Source organism: Panthera uncia (genome assembly GCF_023721935.1).
Source record: "Panthera uncia isolate 11264 chromosome E2 unlocalized genomic scaffold, Puncia_PCG_1.0 HiC_scaffold_19, whole genome shotgun sequence".
Lineage (NCBI taxonomy): Eukaryota > Metazoa > Chordata > Mammalia > Carnivora > Felidae > Panthera > Panthera uncia.
In genome coordinates, this window is record NW_026057588.1 from 1,734,627 (window position 1) to 1,754,695 (window position 20,069).

Consider the following 20,069-nt stretch of genomic DNA (forward strand, 5'->3'; position numbering starts at 1 on the left):
TGACAACGGAACAGCCACTATCTCCAACATAGCTGGACACTAATATGAAAGATAGAAAAGGAATTCTCGGGGTCTCACACCTCTTAATTGAAAGTGTAGCCCAACAGCTGCAGGGTACTTCTTCTCACCGCTCATTGGCCAGAATGAATCACATGACAGGGTCTCTCATGAGGCTGTAGTCCTCTGAAGCATGATGGGTTCAAGGGTCCACTACCAAGATGGCTCACTTATATGGTTGGCAAGTGGTTCCTGTCTAAAGGGCTTCTCCGTAGAGCTGCTTGAGTGTCCTCATGACATGGGAGTTGACTCCCCTCGCCCCCCAGAGCAAGCGATTCAAGAGTCCAAGTCACACACTGTCACTTATGCCATATTCTACCGGTGACACAGACCATCCCTGATTCAACGTAGGAGAAAACCATACCAACAAAGGTGTGACTATCAGGAGGTGAGGATTGTTGGCAGTCCTCTTGAATGCTGGTTACTATACCATCTAAGTGAGAAGCATAAGGAAAAGCTTTTGCTGGTAGTCCAACTTCATCAAGCATCAGAAAGTCCATATGAGCAAGGAGTTGAATGGCTGCTGGGATGGCTAGGAGTACGGTAGCCTTTGAGTCCAGTCAAAACCAGGGACTTCCTGGGAGACATTGTGTGTCCTATGGTACAGATGGACTAAAATACCCAACAATCCCCTTTTCTCTTCCTGCATCCACAAACCTATGCTTTTCAGGCTCCCTGAAGTTACCCAGAGCCACGTGAATGAGTTCTGGCTAATGGAATGTGGACAGGAGTGATGGATAACTTAAAATGGCCTACATCATCTTTTTCACTTGTTTCATCAGTCAGCTGGACAGAGGAGATTCAGCAGAAAATCCTGAGAAGGACACAAAGAACAGCAGAGACCCAGGATAGAAGGAGCTTGGGTACCTAAATCAAGGACAATCTTCTAGGAAGGTCACTTGACCCACTTGAGACTGTGACATGAGCAAAAAGGAAGTCTGTATTGTGTTGAGCCACTGAGATCCTGGGATTGTTTGTTAGTGTAGTCACTGTTATGTGCTGTTAGTGAATACATCTTTTTAAAAAACTAAAATCATAGAGCTCCTGGCTGGCTCAGTCAGAGCGCGTGACTCTTGATCTTGGGGTCATGAATTTAAGCCCTAAGTTGGGCATGGAGCCTACTTAAGAAAAAAAGAACTAAAATTTGTGACTCTCATGCAAGTATAAAATGAACATGTGTCAAAGATTTTGTTTCTTAATAAGGTGTTACAACCAGTTTTTTGAGGGTGGAAGAAGGGACCATAAGCAAGGAATACTAGGAATGCAGTTTAAATGTTGAAAAGGCAAGGATATGAATTCTCCCCTAGAACCTCCAGAAAGAGGGTAGCCTTCCTGCCACTCCAATTTCAGCTCAATGATACTGATTTCAGACTTCAGGCACCCAGAACTATGAAAGAATACATTTCCGGTATTTTAAGCCATCAGGTTTGTGGCAATATGTTATAGCAGCCACAGGAAACTAATACACTGTCCTTCATTTCTGCTTCTCTGTGTGGGCTCCATTCTCTTGACAGGTTCTCCCTTCATGGAGACACGAAGGCTGCACCTGTACCTGCTGACAGGTATTCAGGGTTTAAAGTTCCACAGGAAATGCAAGCCCTAATAGTTCAGAAAGAATCCCTGCCCCGTGAAACCCACAGGTCCAAGTAGGTCATCTGCGGATCCTGAGTCAATCCTGAGGGCCGAGGGGAATTGGATGCTGTCTGCCTGAGTCATGCATTCACACTTGCCCAAACCCAAATTGAGAGTGGGGGCAACTGAGAGACTTTTACACAGAAAAGAACGATCCCAGCTCGGACGTGTTATCGGACCCGCGCCCCCGGCTCCCACGGCCTGGCCTCGCAGGCGCGCTCTGGGACCACTGCTCCACGCCGCCCAGAGCAGCCCGGAAGTGGCTCGGCCAAGTGGGGTCGGGACGGAAGTGCGGTCGCCCGAGAGTCGGTGGGCTCTGCTCGCTCTTCCGTGAGCCACGTAGGTCATTTATTTGTGTAGCATCCCTTCCCCCTGCCCGTTCGTTCACTCACTTGTTTTTCATCCCCCGCCCCCGCTTTCTGGTTCCGCCTCTCGCCTCTCGTGCGCTAAACTGCGCGGTCCGGCATCTCCCGATGCATTTGTCCGTCTATTCACCCTTTCATTCGTTACTCCTGCTCTCGTTCCCTAGGCCCGCCAACATTCCTAACTCCGTTCATTCATTCATTCGTTCAGACCTCCTCCCGGCGCTCCTGGTTCCCGCTTCCGAGCCTTTGCATGTGCCTTCTGCACGCCGGCATCCAACCTCCACTCTCTCTTGCCCGGTGTGATCCAAGCCCAGCGCTTCCTGAGACCAAAACCCCCTTTGGACGTCTCCTGCTCAGTGTCCCTCCCCTTCTCCCACTTTGTATTTTTTCACCCAGTCCCCAGTAGGTGAGAGCCCGGGCATTAGGGTTGGGAGTAGACACAAATAGTCACTTGTGACCCGTCGGATGAGAGCCCATTGGCGTGGGAGACGGGACCTTACTGGGGAGGTGGCCACAGACCATGGTGATTAGGCATTCTGGGGGGAAAAGTGGAGGAAAAGGCTTTCAGGCGGAAAAAGAGCACGCAAGGTGAGTATGAGGATGGTGGGAGGCTGGAGCAGTGAAGGCAATCGGGACGACCTTCAGGGATTTGGATACTATCCCAAGATGGGCAGACTCCCAGGCAGTTAGGCCCGGTTAGAGGGGACAGAGGGCTGGGCAGCTCTGAAGCAGAAGTCCTGCCTGGAGGGATATCCCTGCCAGACTCTATCCTCAGAAACATGGGACTCCTGAAGCCAGGTCTTCTGGTCCTTCAAGAAACAAAAACGGACTTTTTTTTTTTTTTTTAAATTCTGATGATTAAGAAAAAGTTTTTTGACATAATTATAAATTCCCATCTGTAAGAAATAATACAGAGATCTTATGTAGCTTTTACCCAGTTTTGTCCAATGGTACCTTTTTGCAAAACTACAGTACAGTATGATAACCATATCAAATAGATAGTAAGGATAAGGAATATTTCCATCACCTGATTCTTTAAGTTGCCCTTATAGCCACACCTACTTCTCTCCTGCCTCCATCCCCTCCTTAAGGCTTGGCTTTCTGTTTTCTATTTCTACAATTATGTTATTTCAAGAATGTTATATACATGAAATCATGTAACAACCTTTTGAAATTGGCTGATGACTTTTTTTTTGGAAAGTCTTTTTTTTGAAAGTTTACTTATTTTTGAGAGAGAGAGAGAGAGAGAACGAGAGCATGAGCAGGGGGGAGGGACAGAGAGAGAGGGAGAGAGAGAATCCCAAACAAGCTCCATGCTGCCAGCACAGAGCCTGACACAGGCCTTGATCCCACAAACTGTGAGATCATGACCTGAGCCAAAATCAAGAGTTGGATGCTCAACCAACTGAGCCACACAGGTGCCCTTTGGCTGACGACTTTCTAAAAAAATTAACACTTTTAATACGTACAGTTGTTGTTTTTTAGTATATTCACATTTTTGTGCAATCATCACCATGATCTAATTCCAGGACATTTTTATCACCCTAAAAGAAATTTCATACCCAATTAATCAAATTATCCATTCCTTCCTTCCCAGTTCCTGGCAGTCACTAATCTACTTTCTATTTCTTACAGATTTGCCTATCCTGGACATTTCAGATAAATAGAACCATTCAATGTGAAGTCTTTTGTGTCTGGATTCTCTCACCTAGCATAGTGTTTTCAAGGTTCATGTATCCTATAGGATGTAACCATATTGCATTCCTTTTTACGGCAGAATGATATTTGATTGTAAGTATCTGCCACGTTTTGTTTATCCCTTCATCAGTTGATGGACATTGGCCTGTTATCATTTTTTGGCTGCTATAGTAATTATATATATTATATATTATCTGTATTACTGTATTATCTGTACTACAGCTATGACATTCATGTGCAAGCTTTTGCATGGATACTTTTTTTTTTTTTTTTTTTTTTTTTTGCTTCTCTGCTTCTTGGTTACATTTAAAACCTTGACCAGGAGAAAGAAAGAGGAAAAGAGACAGGAAAAGAAATGGGGGAAAGCTCAAATTCTCCTTAGCAACAGTTTCCTCACGCACAGCACTGCCACAGATCTCTGTTTTTTAAAAAAATTGAAAACACACACAAGATTAAGGAGGAAAAAAATGGAAAAAGGATGCCCCAAAGTGGGTCATGTAGCTCTTTGTGTGTGTGTGTTTAAAAAAGCTGCCATGGGGCGCCTGGGTGGCGCAGTCGGTTAAGCCTCCGACTTCAGCCAGGTCACGATCTCGCGGTCCGTGAGTTCGAGCCCCGCGTCAGGCTCTGGGCCGATGGCTCGGAGCCTGGAGCCTGTTTCCGATTCTGTGTCTCCCTCTCTCTCTGCCCCTCCCCCGTTCATGCTCTGTCTCTCTCTGTCCCAAAAAAAAAAAAAAAAAAAAAAACGTAAAAAAAAAAAAAATAAAAAAGCTGCCTGGACACACTTTCATTTCTCTTTAAAAAAAATTTTTTTTTTCTTTTTTAATGTTTATTTATTGTTGACAGAGAGAGAGACAGAGCATGAACAGGGGAGGGTCAGAAAGAGAGGGAGACACAGAATCTGAAGAAGGCTCCAGGCTCTGAGCTGTCAGCACAGAGCCCGATGTGGGGCTCAAACTCACAGACCGCGAGATCATGACTTGAACCGAAGTCAGACGCTCAACTGACTGAGCCACCCAGGCGCCCCACACTTTCATTTCTCTTGCATTGATACCCTACTAGTAGAATTGCTGAGTCACGTGGAACTCTGGGTTTAACCATTTGAGGAACTGCCAGAGTGTCCGTCCCCCCCCCCCACCCCCACCCCCACCCCCACCCCCGGCCAGGCCACACCAGTTGACATTCCCATCAGTATCTGATTACTTTTTAACATTCATTGGTAACTAATTTAAATTTTTACAAAACATTTTGCAAGGGAGCAGTCAAGCAAGACTGGCTATCCAGTTTGCAGCCTTTGGCATGCTGTGTGGGGGATCAATGGAACCAAGGAGTTGAGGAAGCCAGGGCAGAGGGCCCTGAGAAAAGCAGGGAGAGGAGGGGATGGTACAGAAGACCACAGACTGGGCACTTCGGTATATCCTTCGAACACTTGGACACAGAGGCAGGGACACTCACTTCCTGTCTTACTGACAGGCACAAGCACCCAGAGTTACTGTCAGAGGGTCCTGGGGAGGGGCCTTCACGGCCTGGCTGTGCTCACAGGCTCACCTTTGTGTCTCCAGGTCCAGAGGAAGCGCCCTGGGCCCTGTGGCTACCCTGTCTGGGAAAGGGTATGATGGCTGCCCAGAAGAACAAGGCATCAGCCCTGGCCCCCGGGGTCCTTCAGAGCACACCAGCCCCAATGGTGGGTGAGCCCAGCTCTGAAATCTATGGCAGGTGCTTCTGGGGTTCTGCTACAAGGAGGAAGAGGGGCTTCATGAGGCACTGGCCCAGCTTAGAGCTGTGCTGTCAGTGGTTTTAGCCAGAGGCATGCTCCGAGGAGCAGATGCTGGAGCTCTTGGTACTGGAGCAGTTTCTGGGCGTGCTGCCACCTGAGATCCACGCCCACGTTCGGGGGGCAGCAGCCATGCAGCCCCGGGGAGGCTTTTGCCCTGGTGGAGGGGCTGCAGCAGGAGCTGGCCAGGACAAGACTCCAGGTGAGGGCAGGCTGGGTGGGGGCTGGGTCTGCTTCCTTCTGAACCTGGCTTATGGTCCCCAGTTGGGGCTAGTAGGGTTGGGGCACCGTGGGAGAATGATGGTGAGAGCTTGGTCTTTGCTCAGACCCCAGAGTAAGATGGATGCCCTCAAGATCACACATGTGATTGTTCTCAGCACTGTGTCCTCAGAATGTGGGGACATGGGGGATGCCAAGAAAGATGGAGCGTACCAATACGTGCCCCTTGTTTTCTCTGGATCTGCCTGGCCTGCCTGCTTTCCTGTCCCCAGGTCCCGGCCCCCAGTCCCCAAGAGGTGCTGGGCCCCAAGCCAGAGGAGCAATATGAGCAGGAGGTTCCCCTCTCCAAGCCCTAGTTCCTGGTACAGCACCTATCCATGCACTCGCTCCTACCTCATCCTGACAGCTGACCCTGGGGCCACCTTGCTAGTGGCCTGGGGATGACAGGTGCCCCTGGGGTTTGCCTCACTCTGGAGTGGGTGAATTGGAGCCCCTGGGATCATTGACAATTCCAGTGCATGCAGAATGAGGGCACCAGCTGGGCTATGGACTCTGTAAAGGACAGTAAGGGTGGTCAGGGGCGAGTGTGGATGGGCTTTGTTTGCTGTGGATGCATCACTGCAGGAAGGAGCAGCCAAAGATGCAAGTGTGGCCTCAGGGCCAATGAAGCCTCCTGCCCTTGGCATTTCTCCCCCAGGGATCTGGCTGCACAGCCACTCCAAGTCCTAGGTTTAGGTAGCTGGACCAGTCTGGTTGGGCTGAGACAGGAGCCTGATGTGGTCTAACAGTGCCTGGCAGCCACTGGGGTTCCTCCATGCCTGGCCAGGCTGCCTATCGGGTGGAGGGGACTGCTGAGGTGTCAGGGCAGAGATGAGGTGGGCAAGGAAGACAGACACAGCCAGGGTTTGGGTCAGGTAGTCACCTTAAGCCTCCTGGAATGAGGGTAGTTCACTTCTAGTGTTTCTACAGGTGACCAGGTCCATCTTTATCCTCAAAAACAGGTGTCCTCACTTCTCTGGTGCTTAGTGACCCCAGTGTGGAACAAGGGGATGGGAGCCAGGCCCTGGAGCTACCTTGTGCAGAGTTGGAGACCAAGTACAAGTGAGACAGGTGGATTTTGAACCTTTCCACCATTCTGGCTCCCACAGCCTCCCCTCCCGGCATCCTGCTGCCCGGGTAGGTGTGGGGACATGTGGGATGTGACACCATCTAGGCAGGCACAGTGGTCTCCTGGCATGCTCCCATCATAGCAAGGGCTGCCAGAACTCAACAGGGCAACAGCTTGACTCCAAGAGTTGGCCTTGGATGCTGCCTCTATGGGGAGAGTTGCAGCATCTGCGGCCCCTGTTTTCCTGTTCCAGACTGAAGAGGGGCCAGGGGCACCAGCTCAAGAAAGGTGGGGGTGATGGCCATGCTGGATCCAGCCAGCCCCAAGCTTTGCCCCCACTCTAGATCTGTCACAATCACATCGTTCCTGAGATCTGCTAGGCCCCTCTGCCCCATTCCCCAGGGTGCTTTGGGCTCTTAGGCATTTGCTTTCTCTTCCTCCTGTTTCAGACTACTGAGGCAAGGTGGAGTCGCCAGCACAGTGGCCCAGCAGGTGGCTCCAGGAAAAGGTGACATTCCCTGGATTGTGCTGAAGACTGACACTCCAGGCCACTCTGAGGGGGCTGCATCTGGAGGCCTGAGGGCCTGGGAAGACCCCAGACAAGCTCCGGTGGAGGCAAAGGACCAGGGGGCCCCCAGAGGGAAGCTGGAGCCTGCAGACTGTAGGAGGGACGGGGGCAGGCCCAGAAGCATCCAAGAGGGCCTGGTGCCCGGCCCTTTGCCTCTCCACAGGGAGCCTGCCTGCGGTGCAGTAAGTGCGACAAGACATTCAGCTAGAGTTCCTACCTGCTGCAGCACCAGCGAGTGCACACGGGTGGGAGGCCCTGTGAATACCCGGTCTGCCACAGAGCCTTCAACTGGAACTCCAACTTCCTGGAGCACCAGCACGCACACAGGCGCGGCCCCACACCTACCCGGCCTGGGGCAAGGCCTTCAGCCAGAACTTCAACCTGGCCGAGCACCTGAAGATACGTGGGGTCTCGCAGCTGCACGCAGCTGCACGCCTGTCCCGACTGGGTCAAGGCCTTCCTGCACGTGGCCGGCCTGTGGCAGCACCAGCGCACACATTGGCAAGAGGCCCTTTGAGCGCACCCGGTGCAGCCTGGCCGAGCACAGGTGCAGGCAGACAGGTGAGTGGCCTTACACGTGCCGTGTGTGCAGCAGGTCCTTCGGCCACCGCTCCAACCTCAACGAGCACCGGGAGCGGCACGCGGGTGGCTCCACACCCTGACTCTGGGATGCCCCTGCCAGACTGTGAGTCTGAGTCAACTCGGCCGGGCGCGAGGCACCCGATGCTGCCATCCGTGGACCGTGTGTGTAAAATCGCCATCCGCGTGCCCCACCGTCGTGGGCTCGGTGTCCTGCAGCACAGGGATGGCGACGATGCAGGCAGAGCGTCAGGCCGTGGAAACAGCCCCTACGATGACAATGGCAGTTTCACTGGTGACCCCCCCTGGCTGCACACGGGTGGCAGGGAGGTAATTCACCAGGTGCAGGCGGTGGATTTTGATGCCGGGAGGGGTGTATCTGTGTAGAGGCCGGTGAGAATCGGAGGCTCCCACAGGCGTGGTGGTCTTGTCTCAGGACCCTGTGGGACTGAGACCCAGGGCCCAGTTGGCTGCCCAGGAGCAAGGGTTAGACGCGCCCCCTTCCCTGCCTCCCCTCCCCTCAGCTGGATCCGAGGTTGCACAGAATTTTTTCTCTTAAGCCGAGGGCCCACGGGCCGGGGCCAGAAGGTCAGAGGCCTTGCTCTGGGGCCCCTGGTGAGCATCAGGAGACCTAAGGGGAAGAGTGGGGGTGGTCCTGCCGCCGTCCGCTCTCAGCTGCTTCCCTCCCACCCCTACCCCTTGCTCCTGTTCTCTCCATGGTTAAAGCTAGGAGTGCAGTTTAAAAAGATAAACCTGAGCAGCTTGAAACACTTCTGGCTGGTTATGGACCCAGTATCAGGCCCACACACCCGGGGGTGGTGGCACAGCCCCCACGTCCTGCCTTCAGTGAGTGAGCAGGTCTCAGACCCATTTCCTGGCACAACTGACCAGATTCTGGAAGCTAGAGCGAGGGAAAACCAGCTGGGGGAGGGGTGGAGTGGTGGTGAGCAGGAAGGCCGCTGGGAAGGGAAGGGAAAGGAAATGGGAGAAGAAGCCAGCCTGGTCACTGTGGGGTGCTAGGGCAGAGCAGCTGGGCTCAGTGGGAGACTGGTGGGGTGGGGGTGGGGGGGGGTCAGAGCAGACCACCCACAAAGCACGGGGGGCGTTCACTGTTTCCAGCCACGACGAACACCCTTCTCTGGCCTAGCTACCACCGCCTCGTCTCCCCATGCCAGAATCACCCTGATCTGAACGGCTGTGTGCACTGGGGTCTCCCCTGGAGTCAGTGCTTGTCAGTCTTGCCACCTCCACCACCATTTTGGACGCCTCTTTCTGACCTTGGCTGCCCCTGGATGTGCTGTACTTCCTCCTGCTCCTGGGTCTCCTTGGCTGGAATAGCAGACTCCAACATAGGCTCATGAGAGAAGCAGGGAGAGGGAGTGTGTGGGGCTGCCTTCCTAGTTTGGAAAATTCCTTCTCATGTCTCCAGAGTGGAGCCCCAGGGAGGACCCAGACTGGCCTGAGGACTCCCAGCTGACGAGGATCCTACTCGGCCGTCTGCCAGAGTAGCAGCATCTAGTCACAAGGGTTGCTGAGCACCACGGTGCCATATCCGGCACTTTGCAGGGACTCCTCCACCTGCAACCTGATTGCCGAGTTGGGAGGCTTCATGCCAGCCCCGGGTGATGGGAGAGAGCTGGCGCAGGGAACTCCAGCCTGCCCACTAATATCTCGCTGCGACGGGGTGGGGATGTGCATCTGGCCCGTGTGATGGGTGAGATGTGGGGCAGAGAGGGCTGTCTCGGGGAGGAGGCAGGCAAAGAAAGCACCCTCCCTAGGTATCTTGAGGGAATTGTTTATCTAGCTCTGTGAGGCTGAAAGAACCCAGAGATTCATAACTGTAGAGCAGCTACCACCTCTAGGGCTGGTGGTGCAAAAGAGAAGGGATGGGCTCCTGGCGGCCTGGGGCTGGGCGGCGGGGGGGGGGGGGGGGGGGGGCGGGGGCGTCTCTGAGAAGGCTGGAGCATAGTTATTGCTGGAACTTTGACGGTGTGCAGGAGAGACCTCTTTGAAACCAGCATTGTATTCTGTTTGGGCTGCCAGAGGCTCGACATAGCATCCTTATTTGCCTGACACGTCGAAACTGTCCATTGGCACCATCGGATCTTCTGGGTAATAGGGCCCAAGTGGCAGAGCAGCCTGCTTCGTATCCGGGACCTGCCGCGGGGGCTCCACACAAAACTGCAGTTGTAAACAGATTGGGGCAGCACAGTGAGGTGTATACGTTGTGTCCAAATTCAGAGGCCTCCCTTATTCCTCATTTTTAGAGGTGGTCCGTGTCTGTTGCAGCAACTGACGTCAGTTGCCCGTCTCTTAGAAGGAGCTATCCTAACATGCTCCAGATCCCTAGGCACTTGCCAGAGGAGGTGAGACCCTGGCGTGCATTTAACTCACTTATTGGTCTAATTGATCTGCTGCTTCATGTTTATTAAGTCCAGTCAGCCAGTGTCATCCATATAGTGGCAATGGCGTGCGGGTGTGATGTTCTGTGGGAAGTTGGGATGATCAAGATCTCGACAGAGATTGTGACAGACAATAAGAAAGTTGAGTGAACAGCCCTGAGGCAAGCCGTGAAGGTGTGCTGTTGTCCCGCGAAAATGCGGTAAGTCTCGTGGTCCTTGCGTCCTGGTAGAGAAAAAGCACTTGCAAGGTCAATATTCATGAAGGTGAGACTCTTTAAGCCCCTGAAGTCATCCTAAACCTTTCCCTGCAGAAGCAACCCCTCTGGGGGTTAAAACATCCTGATTACTGCCTCATCACTGCTGCCAGTGATGGGTACTGTGCACATCTCTGGTGGGCCCTGTCACTTGAGCTCTGTTAAGCTGGTCTTTCATCCCCATTGAAATCAGACCTGACGGCAGCATCTCCCAATGCCGTAGTAGCCTAGAGGGCACTGCCACTTTTCAGGGATGCAGGTACCCTCCTAAGTAATCTGTTTCTCAATGTCTTAAAACAAGGGTGTCCTCCTCTTTACTCTGAGTGTGTGTGTGTGTGTGTGCGTGTGTGTGTGCGTGCATATACCATATTGCACACGATAAACCTATTTCCACATTCCTATACCCCCAAGCCTTTGGATTCCTTCCTCTACATTATACCAGGGGAGTTCTGGCTATTGAACCTCACTGAATTTAGGCCACTGTGAGTCCAGGTCTCAGTCAACCTACCAAATAAAATCTCCCTCAAGCTACTCAGTCTAACACCTCAAATCCAGTCTTTGCAAATTGGCCCGTATAGGTAAATTTGATCTGGTCCAGTGTTGTATCCCATCCTCCTTGGTCAGATACTCTTAGATGCTGTTCCCGTGTTTATTACCCAGGTTTATGCCAATTACATGAGCAAAGCCTTGCAATTCTTTTAAAGTATAAGCGGCATCAGATTTTACACTTGTCCACCTAGAGCATGCTAGACTTGAGTTGGAGGTCTAGGGGGACAGTAAGGGGTGGTTGGACAGAATGGAGACCTCCTAGGCAGGTGTAGCAAAGTGGTATTAGGACTGACAGAAGAAATTCACAGTACCCCTGTCGCAGGCTGCCAGCTTCATTTCTACAGATCCTTGACCTGATCATGCTCCTGCCTGCCTTTGTGCAGCCCTGTGGCAAATGGACTAAAGGCAGTGTTTGGTGGTTTCTGCTCTGCTGCTCTACCTGGCCACAGGCCCTCGTCTGGGTGCCAGAGGCCTGGTAACACCTATTGGCCTTGGCTCTCAGTGGAATGACCCTTGGCCCCTCTGCATGGAATGCCTCCCCCACCTGCTCCAGCTGGAACATGCAGCCTTCTAAGCCTGGGCTTGGAGCCAGGGCAGCGAGCGTTCAGGGGATGCTCAGCAAACGTGGAAGGGAAACCAGACATGGAGAGTCTCCCTGCTCCCCTTCCTACTCAGCAGAAGCCAAAGACCCTGCATTGCCCATCAGGCCCAGTGTCGCAGACTATGAGTCTGGAGTTCTCCCTTGTCCAGCAAGAGAGGGGATGCAGAAATGAATACGAGAGAGACTAATGTCTATGAGGAGACAAGAGCCCTAAGTAAAGGTCCCTTCTCCATATTTATTAGGATCAGAGGGCTTACATATGTGGCAGATGTGCAGAAAGAAACAAAACAGTAATCATTAACTCATATGAGAGGAAAAGGGTTTCGAAGGTATGAGGCATTAGAGGTTAGGGTAAAGACAAGTCAACATCCCAGCACCAAGCAGATGGCCGTTTCCTGCAGGCACCGCATCTGTTTATCTAACTTTTCTAAGGACTAAGATAAATGGAGCATGCTATCCTGAGAATAATAAGTTCCTCAAGACTCCCTTAAGACCTGTATTATCATTAGCCGTTCTCAGACACTTGGGACACTTTTGTCCTGTTGCGGGGGGGGGGGGTGCTTTCAGCTCTATGCTTTGTTCTACTTAGTGACTAGCCTTGGGTGCTTTCGCCCTGAGGAAGCCCTATGCTTTGTTAACCCCTTGGTATAGGCATAGAGAATTTTTAAACTTCTTTCCCACAGCCCAGCATGGCTGGTCTCCATAAGGGCTCTGAGCTCTCCCACCAGCCCTCTGCCCTTTGCCTATCCACCCCTACCACCCAGCCTCCTCATGGCTCATCCTGCCTCACAGCCTTTACACTGGCTCTTCCCCCTGCCCAGAATACTCCTCCCCCAGGAGTTACCTGCAGGACTCAACCTGCTGGCCTTGTTCAGATCTCTGCTCCCCAGGAAGCCTTCCCTGACCTTCCAATGTCACATGGCTCCTCTGCACCCCACATTCCACCACATCCTCAGGGTTTATGTTTTTCCCAGCACCCACCCTCTGCATTCTCCATCTCCCTGACCGGCTGGGCTCCATGCAGGCAGGGTGTGGGTCGATGTTTTCCCACTGTCTTTTTTGTGTCTGGCACACAGGAAATGCTCAACAAATGCTTATGGAATGAACAAGGGCAGAGGAAGCCAGGTCAGGTGTGATGTGAGACCTAGGAGGCTTCCGTGGGCCCTCAACCTAGGGAGAGAGCTGGGGCTGGACACCCAGGGTGCAGACTAGGTCTCCAGGGATGGCAGGACTTCCTCAGAGGTCCAGTGTGAGAACACCATGTTCTTACTCCTCCCATTCTATCCCATCAGGCTTTGCCCAGGGAGAAGGGGAGGTCATGAGGAGATAGGGAGAAGGGGAGGCCACGGAAAGAGGGGGAGGCCTGGCCTCTGGACAGTGGGCTACAGCCACACAAGTGACCACAGGCAGCTCAGACAACTGTCCACAACCCGAGCACAGGTTTGGAGTTGGGAGGTGGGCAGAAGCACCGATCTGAACCCAAGGTCCTTGTTGCAGATCGGACTCCAAATCCATGATGGATCACACAGCACAGAATTAATCAACAAAGGAGAACCAACTAACAGCTCCTGGAAAGAGCCAGGACGCACCTCCAGGAAGACCACATAACCTCCATTGTAGAATATCCAGACACAGGGGCGCCTTGGTGACTCAGTTGGTTAAGCATCTGACTTCGCCTCAGGTCATGATCTCACAGTTCTTGAGTTCGAACCCAGCCTCTGGTGAGCTTGAGCCCACTTCGAGTAAACACAGGCCCCGCTTCAGGTGAGCCCAGCTTCTCTCTCTGTCTCTGTCTCTGTCTCTGTCTCTGTCTCTCTCTCTCTGCCCCTCACTTGTGCCATCTCTCTCTCTCCAAAAAAAACACAACAACAACCCAGAGACAGGCAAACCCCATGTGGACCCTCACCCTCACACCTGGGATGGAATATGATGGGGAGGGGGCTAGGCTGGGCCCTGAAGGGCAGAGCTCAGCATCCCTGCAGAGAAAAGGAACCCTGCACTCCTCAGCTGTTCAGAGATGAGAGACTGTGCAGACAGGAAGTCAGCAGGAGGACAGGACCCTGCCTGGCCTCCTTTCCTTCACATCGAACACAGGAGTGATAGTTATCCCAATACTGCCTAAGTCTGAGCACGCAGAACACTGAGAACAACAATAGGTACCTCAGTTTTTATTATTTAGTTTTATTTTATCACTTATTGTTTTATTATAAATCATTTCATTATTTTCACCTTAATCATTTTAATTATTAGTAATTTTATTATTCCATTCTATTATTTATTTTATTTTTCATTTTATTTATTCATTTACATTTTTTTGTTAGGTTGATGCAAAATGAACAAATTAAAACTTTTTTTAATGTTTATTTTATTTCTGAGAGAGAGACACACGGAATGTGAGCAGCAGAGGTGCAGAGACAGAGGGAGACACAGAATCCAAAGCAGGCTCCAGGCTCTGAGCCCTCTGCCCAGAGATCATGACCCAAGCAGAAGTTGGATGCTTAACTGACCGAGCCACCCAGGCACCCCCTAAAATTTTTTTTCAAGAGAAAGGAAAAGAATTTTATGCAGCCCAAGTTGGTGCCCAGGGTACATAGTCTTCACAAAGAAGAGCGTGCTCCAGGAAGGAACATTGGTGCGCATTTTTACGTCTTTTACGTAAACAGCTACAAATCGTCATGATGGAGGACATTCCCGAAAATTACAGACTTTATCTAATGTTTTTCATATGTGCGAGGCCCAGGCCATATGACTTTAATCTTATGGAACCCAGGGAGGGTTTTTTTTTAATTATATGTTTTTTATTATATATATTTAGTTACCACTTTTATTATTTATTATTTTATTAATTATGTATAATTATTGATTATCCTTATTGATGAGGCTCCCAAGGCTCTTGACTTTTGCCCTTTGTCTCCACCCCATGCAGGCCCCCCACCCCACTCCTCTGGGAAGGACAAACAATAGGGTCAGTGTCCCTTGCTGCCACCTCCCCCTTGCTTGGGCTTTATCACCCCAGGCATTCACCGGCTGGAGCAAGGCTGGCCATCATGTCCACTCTCTGGGCCTTCCTCATGCTCTGGGGTGAGGTTGCTGGGGACAGGGTCCCTTGGGGCGGGAGGAAGCAGGAGCGATAGGAATAGGGGCCTCACAGTTTCGGTCTCTGCAGGTCTCTTGCTGAGCCCAGCGACGACGGAGGCCGCAGTAGGTGAGTCTGGGTCGGGTCCTGGGGATGGCGGGCACAGGCAGAGGTGAGCCTCTGTCCTGGGACCCAGCACTCACCCCAATCCACTGTGCAGCATTCCAGACCCAGCCAGACCTGTGGGCAGAGGTTGAATCGCTGCTGGAACCCTGGGCCAATGTGACACTGACTTGCCATGCCTGTCTGGAGACCATGGATTTTGAGCTGTTCAAGGATGGGGTAACCCAGGAACTTGTGCACCTTGGTTTACCTGCTATGGAGCACCAGTTCCCCCTAGGACCAGTGACAAGTGACACCCAGGGCCTGTACCGCTGCCGCTCTGGCTTGAGCAGCGGATGGACCCAGCTGAGCAATCTCCTGGAGGTGACTGGGGCAGGTGAGCGGAGGCTTTTATGGGGCCATGAGGCAATGGGGAGAAGGCTGCTAGAGAGGCCTCATCCCTCCACTCCTCACTCTCCTGGTCCCGCTTTTCTGGCAGGGGGGGAGGGTTGGCAAGTCATCTGACACCTCTGACCCTGTTTCCTCATCTGTAAAATGAGGATGATGTTCATACTGACCCCAGAAGGTTGTGAGGAATAAATGAGTCCTCAGAAAGCACTTGGGACAAGCCTGGCACATTTCCTGTAACCTATTTCTTGTTTCATACCCCTGTCTCCTCCTGCCGCTGCCTCTCTTTCCTCCATCAATGCCTTCCATTTCCCCGGCTCCACTCACATGAGTGTGGAGGGCTGGGTCTGGCTGGGCCACCCATGTCTCCCAAGTCATGCAGAACCACCGGTTGACCCTGATCCACCTGCAGAGACCCTGCCCCCGCCTGTGCTCTCAACGGAGCCTGTGTCCTGGATCACACCTGGCCTGGAGACAAAACTGCTGTGCCGTGGGGGATTTCGGGGTGTCACCTTCCTGCTGAGGCTGGAAGGCGATGACCAGTTTTTGGAGGTGTTTGAGGCCCCTACAGGCGTGGAGGCCACCTTCCCAGTCCGTCGGCCTGGCAACTACAGCTGCAGCTACCGCACCCATGCAGCAGGTGCACCCTCTGAGCCCAGTGCTACTGTGACAGTCGAAGAGCCGGGTGAGCGTGTGGACCATCCCAGAGGACTTCCTGGGGTAGGAGGCTCCTGGAGGACAGAGCTTTGTTTATCTTGACCCCTAACCCTGAATACCCTTGCCCAGGACTGGGTCTGGGAAACAGTGGGCCCAAGGTTGGGTGGATCATCCCCGGGCCGAACACTGACACTGCCGGGCGGTGCAGGGCCTGGGGACGGGCCCCAAGGAAGAGTGGTGTCGGGGCGGCCACCGGGAGGGCAGAGGTTCGAGGTCCCGGCCGACGCTGTCCCAGCGACCTCGCGACCTTGCAGGCGCACCGTTGCCGCCCACGCTGAGTCTCCAGGGAGAGTCTGCAGCCGCCGTCCTGCGCCCGGGTGCCCGCAAGACCTTGGTCTGCGTGGCGCCCCTAAGCGGCGTGCACTTCCAGCTGAGGCGGGGCGAGGAGGTGCTGCAAGTACCCATGAGCTCCACCAGCCCAGACCGCGTCTTCTTTCACCTGAACGCGGTGGCTCTGGGCGACGGCGGTCTCTACACCTGCCGCTATCAGCTGCGTGGCCAGCAAACCTGGTCCTTGGACAGTGCGCCCGCCGAGCTGCTGCTGAGCGACGGTAAGCCTGGCGGCCGTGCGCTGAACCGTGCACCTGAGGCTGGGAGGGCGACAGCGCCCCTCTCCGGGGACGGAGAGCGGGAGGAGAGACCCGGGGAAGGGTCCCCCGGTACTGGAGAGCCCAATCCGCCCAGCCTCAGTTTCGCCAACTGAGAATGGGACAATGAGCTCGTCTACCCCAGGGCCCCACGAAGAATAGCTGGGTCAACACGCAAGTCCGGCACAGGTCACGCAGGCGCCGCCTGCCCGGGGTCCCCTCCCGCCTCCCAGCTCCGGGGGGGGAGGGGGACGGGACGCCGGGGGCCTGTTTGTTGAAGGCGGCCAGGCGGGGCCCGCAGGGCCTGCGGAGGACCCGGACCCAGAGCGTCGACCCCGAGAGAGGGTTCAGGCCTGCGGGGGAGCACGCGTGCTCCTCCGACCCAGCGCCCTGGGCTCCCCTTGCCCACGTCTATTTTTATGGACAGTAAATGAGTGAGGAACAGTGTAGGAGTGCGCGCGAGAGTCCCGGGGAGGTCTGGAGGGCGATGCGGTGTAAGCGGAGGGTGGCGCCTGCGGGCCTCCCGGGAGCGAGCGGAGGGGCCGGGCCGCCTCCTGCAGGCGAGAGGCCCGACACGTCCCCTCGGCGCCCGGGTCAGCCCGTGTCCTCCCCTCAGAGACGCTCCCCGCGCCGGAGCTCTCGGCCGAACCCGCGACTCCGCGGCCGGCGCCCGGCGCGTCCCTGCAGCTGCGGTGCCGCGCGCCCCGGCCCGGCCTGCGCTTCGCCCTGGTGCGCGAGGACGCCGGCCAGCGCCGGGTGCACCGAGTCCTGAGCCCCGCGGGCACCGAGGCCCACTTCGAGCTGCGCGACGTCTCGGCCGTGGACTCGGCCAACTACAGCTGCGTCTACGTGGACACCGAGCCGCCCTTCGCGGGCTCGGCGCCCAGCGCGCCCTTGGAGCTGCGCGTGGAGGGTGAGCGGCCCGGGCCCGGGGGCAGAGCTGGGCTCGGCGGAGAAGCGCTCCGGGGCCCCGTCCTGCCCGCACGGCCCCGTCCTGCCCCGTCCTGCCGGAACTCCGGCGGCGGAGGGGCCCCGGCCGCCTCGCCTCTGCCACACTCCCGGTGCTCGCGGCCCTCTTCTTCCTGGGCCCGTTCTTCCTCCTCCTCCCCTGTCCTGAGGTCCCGAGTGCCAAATGCTGGGGTACCCCGGGAAGCCCCAGATCAGGCCCGAGTCCAGGAAACTTGCGAAGTGCTGGGGAAGGGGGGACGCGGCAGACAGTAGGAGGAGCCGCGTGTGCCCGGGGCTGGGAGAGGGGAGACAGGGTGTGAGAGCAGGGCGGCAGCCTGGAGGCCCGGGTGTAGCGGGGGCAGGAATGCTGGGAGGGGTGGGGTGCTGCCTGAGGGGCGGGCCTCACCCGACTGGCCCGGCTGCTGCTCCAGGGCCCCCTCCCAGGCCCCAGCTCCGGCCCCTGTGGCGCGGGGCGGTGACTCTGGGCCGCGACGCCGTCCTGCGCTGCGAAGGCCAGGTGCCGGACGTCACATTCGAGCTGCTGCGGGCCGGTGAAAAGGAGGCTTCGACCCAGACCCGGACCGCCCACCGCTCGGCAGACCTTGTGCTGACCTACGTGGGGCCGCAGCACGTGGGCAACTACAGCTGCCGGTACCGCAGGTTGTGGCCCAAAGTCTTGGTGTCGGAGTTCAGCGAGCCGGTGGAGCTCCAGGTGGCAGGTGAAGTTTTCCTCTGGTTCTGTGGGTTCTGTGAGCTGGCTTCCTCCTGCTGGCCTTTGCCCAGAATGTGCCCTGCGTCAGGACTGCCCCTTCCCTTCACCTCCTCCGAGGACATTAGTTAGTGTCCCTCCTCTGCTCTGGTTGTGAGGGAAGTTCCAGGCAGGGAAACAACAAAAGCTAAGGCCCGAAGCAGAGTGGTTTGGTCAGCTTGAGCACCTGGAGGGAGGCTTAGGTGTGGGAGAGGTCTTGGCTGGCGGTTGACCTAGCTACTTCCTTCCTGCGAGGCCTCAGTGAAGTCGGCCCTGATTTCACTGGGGAGGAGGACACATGACGCTTCCCTCCCCTACCATTTCTCTTTTGTCAAATCTGTCTAGGAAGTTGATCCACTGCAGACTCAGGCTGTTAATGGTATCCTTGGCAAGTATTTTCTCCCTTCTGGCACTGATCCCTCATGCTGCAGCTGGAGGCTGGACTCACCCCGGGGGTGCTGGAGGACTGTCCCTCATTCCTCCTGGGAATCAATAAATGTGAAGAGAGACTTTAACAGGTGTCCTTGGCTAATGTAGTCCTGGTACAGGGGGCTGGACTTCCAGGGCTGAGGGAAATGGGCTGGGATCTTGTGTCCTAAAGGTGGAAGGGCTCTGGGTTGGATCCTGAGGATAAAGGAGCCAAAGATTGGCCACTGGGTCCATATTTTTCAAGATCACTTTTTGCTTTCTTCCATCAAGGTGCTTCCTACTTCCCAGGCACCTCTGCCTGTCCCCAGCAGGTCTGGGTAGGTAGCTTGAGGCTCCAGATATACTCAACCCCACCTTGACAGAATCGGTCCCCACACTGGAAAGCTGCTAGAGATTGCGTTTAGTAGTTTTGTCTTCTGCGCTGAGTGGCCACTAGGTGGTGGTGCCGGACTCTGTCCCCAGCCACAGGCTAGGTCTCTCGCATTAGAGCTTGAAACTGTTGGAGGGGTGGGACTCCTCTCCGTGCTTTCCCAACATCCCCTCGGATCTAAGGCCCTTTGCTGGACGCAATACACCCCTGGACCATTTTATTGCCCAGCCCCTCTCTAGAGCTTGGCCTCAAGGTCCTGGCATACCAGTAGGTGTGTATTAACATTATCAACTAATACTTGATAAATTGTGTTAAAGGAATTTGCCTATCTCATCTAAGTGGTCTGATTTACTGGTCCAGAGTTGTTCACAATATTCATGAATTCTTTTAATGCCTGCAGGGTCTGTAGTGATGTGACCTCTTTCATGCCTGATATTGTCCCCCCGCACCCTGCCTTTTCTCCCTGTCACTCTAGCTAGGGGGTTATCGAGTGTATTAATCTTTTCAAAGAACTAATTAGTTTTTGGACTTGTTCATTTTTTTCTATGGCTTCTTTTATGCTTTGGGGATCTCTACTTGTATCATTATTATTCCCTTATTTCTATTTACTTCTTCTTCTTTTTTTTAATGTTTATTTTTGAAAGGGAGTAAGAGCATGAGGGGGAGGGGCGGGGGTGGGGTGGGGTGGGGACAGAGGATCCAAAGTTGTCGGATGCTCAACTTACTGAGCGACCCAGGCGTCCCTCCTTCTACCTATTTCTGAATTAAATTTGTTCTTTTTTACTTCCTTCAAATGGAAACATAGATCATTGATTTCTTGGGGGTAAACAGTAACAGCTTATTATTGGGCTTAAAAACAGTTTAAATAATAGGAAACTACT

At 54.1% G+C, this 20,069-nt stretch overlaps 2 protein-coding genes across 2 annotated transcripts; both read left to right on the plus strand.

Annotated features, from left to right (window-relative positions):
• Window positions 1-5,129: 5,129 nt before the first annotated feature.
• Window positions 5,130-9,911, plus strand: LOC125916086 (zinc finger protein 497-like). The gene is made up of 4 exons (XM_049622254.1): window positions 5,130-5,161; window positions 5,312-5,433; window positions 6,744-6,843; window positions 7,300-9,911. Exons 1-4 carry the CDS (start codon window positions 5,130-5,132, stop codon window positions 8,078-8,080), a joined length of 1,035 nt encoding a protein of 344 aa, XP_049478211.1. The 3' UTR covers window positions 8,081-9,911.
• A 4,891-nt stretch (window positions 9,912-14,802) lies between these two features.
• Window positions 14,803-18,907, plus strand: A1BG (alpha-1-B glycoprotein). The gene is made up of 8 exons (XM_049621884.1): window positions 14,803-14,884; window positions 14,970-15,008; window positions 15,100-15,378; window positions 15,802-16,074; window positions 16,361-16,657; window positions 17,310-17,606; window positions 18,073-18,360; window positions 18,735-18,907. The coding sequence occupies exons 1-8, from the start codon at window positions 14,851-14,853 to the stop codon at window positions 18,740-18,742; spliced, it is 1,515 nt and encodes a 504-aa protein (XP_049477841.1). The 5' UTR covers window positions 14,803-14,850; the 3' UTR covers window positions 18,743-18,907.
• Window positions 18,908-20,069: the final 1,162 nt, after the last annotated feature.

Coding starts and splice junctions, on each gene's coding strand:
- LOC125916086 (XM_049622254.1), top strand. CDS start 5,130: ATGGTACAGAAGACCACAGACTGGGCACTTCG. Junction 5,434..6,743: donor AGAGCACACCAGCCCCAATG/GTGGGTGAGCCC, acceptor CCTCAAAAACAG/GTGTCCTCACTTCTCTGGTG. Junction 6,844..7,299: donor GAGTTGGAGACCAAGTACAA/GTGAGACAGGTG, acceptor CTCCTGTTTCAG/ACTACTGAGGCAAGGTGGAG.
- A1BG (XM_049621884.1), top strand. CDS start 14,851: ATGTCCACTCTCTGGGCCTTCCTCATGCTCTGGG. Junction 14,885..14,969: donor GGCCTTCCTCATGCTCTGGG/GTGAGGTTGCTG, acceptor CGGTCTCTGCAG/GTCTCTTGCTGAGCCCAGCG. Junction 17,607..18,072: donor CTTGGAGCTGCGCGTGGAGG/GTGAGCGGCCCG, acceptor CTGCTGCTCCAG/GGCCCCCTCCCAGGCCCCAG.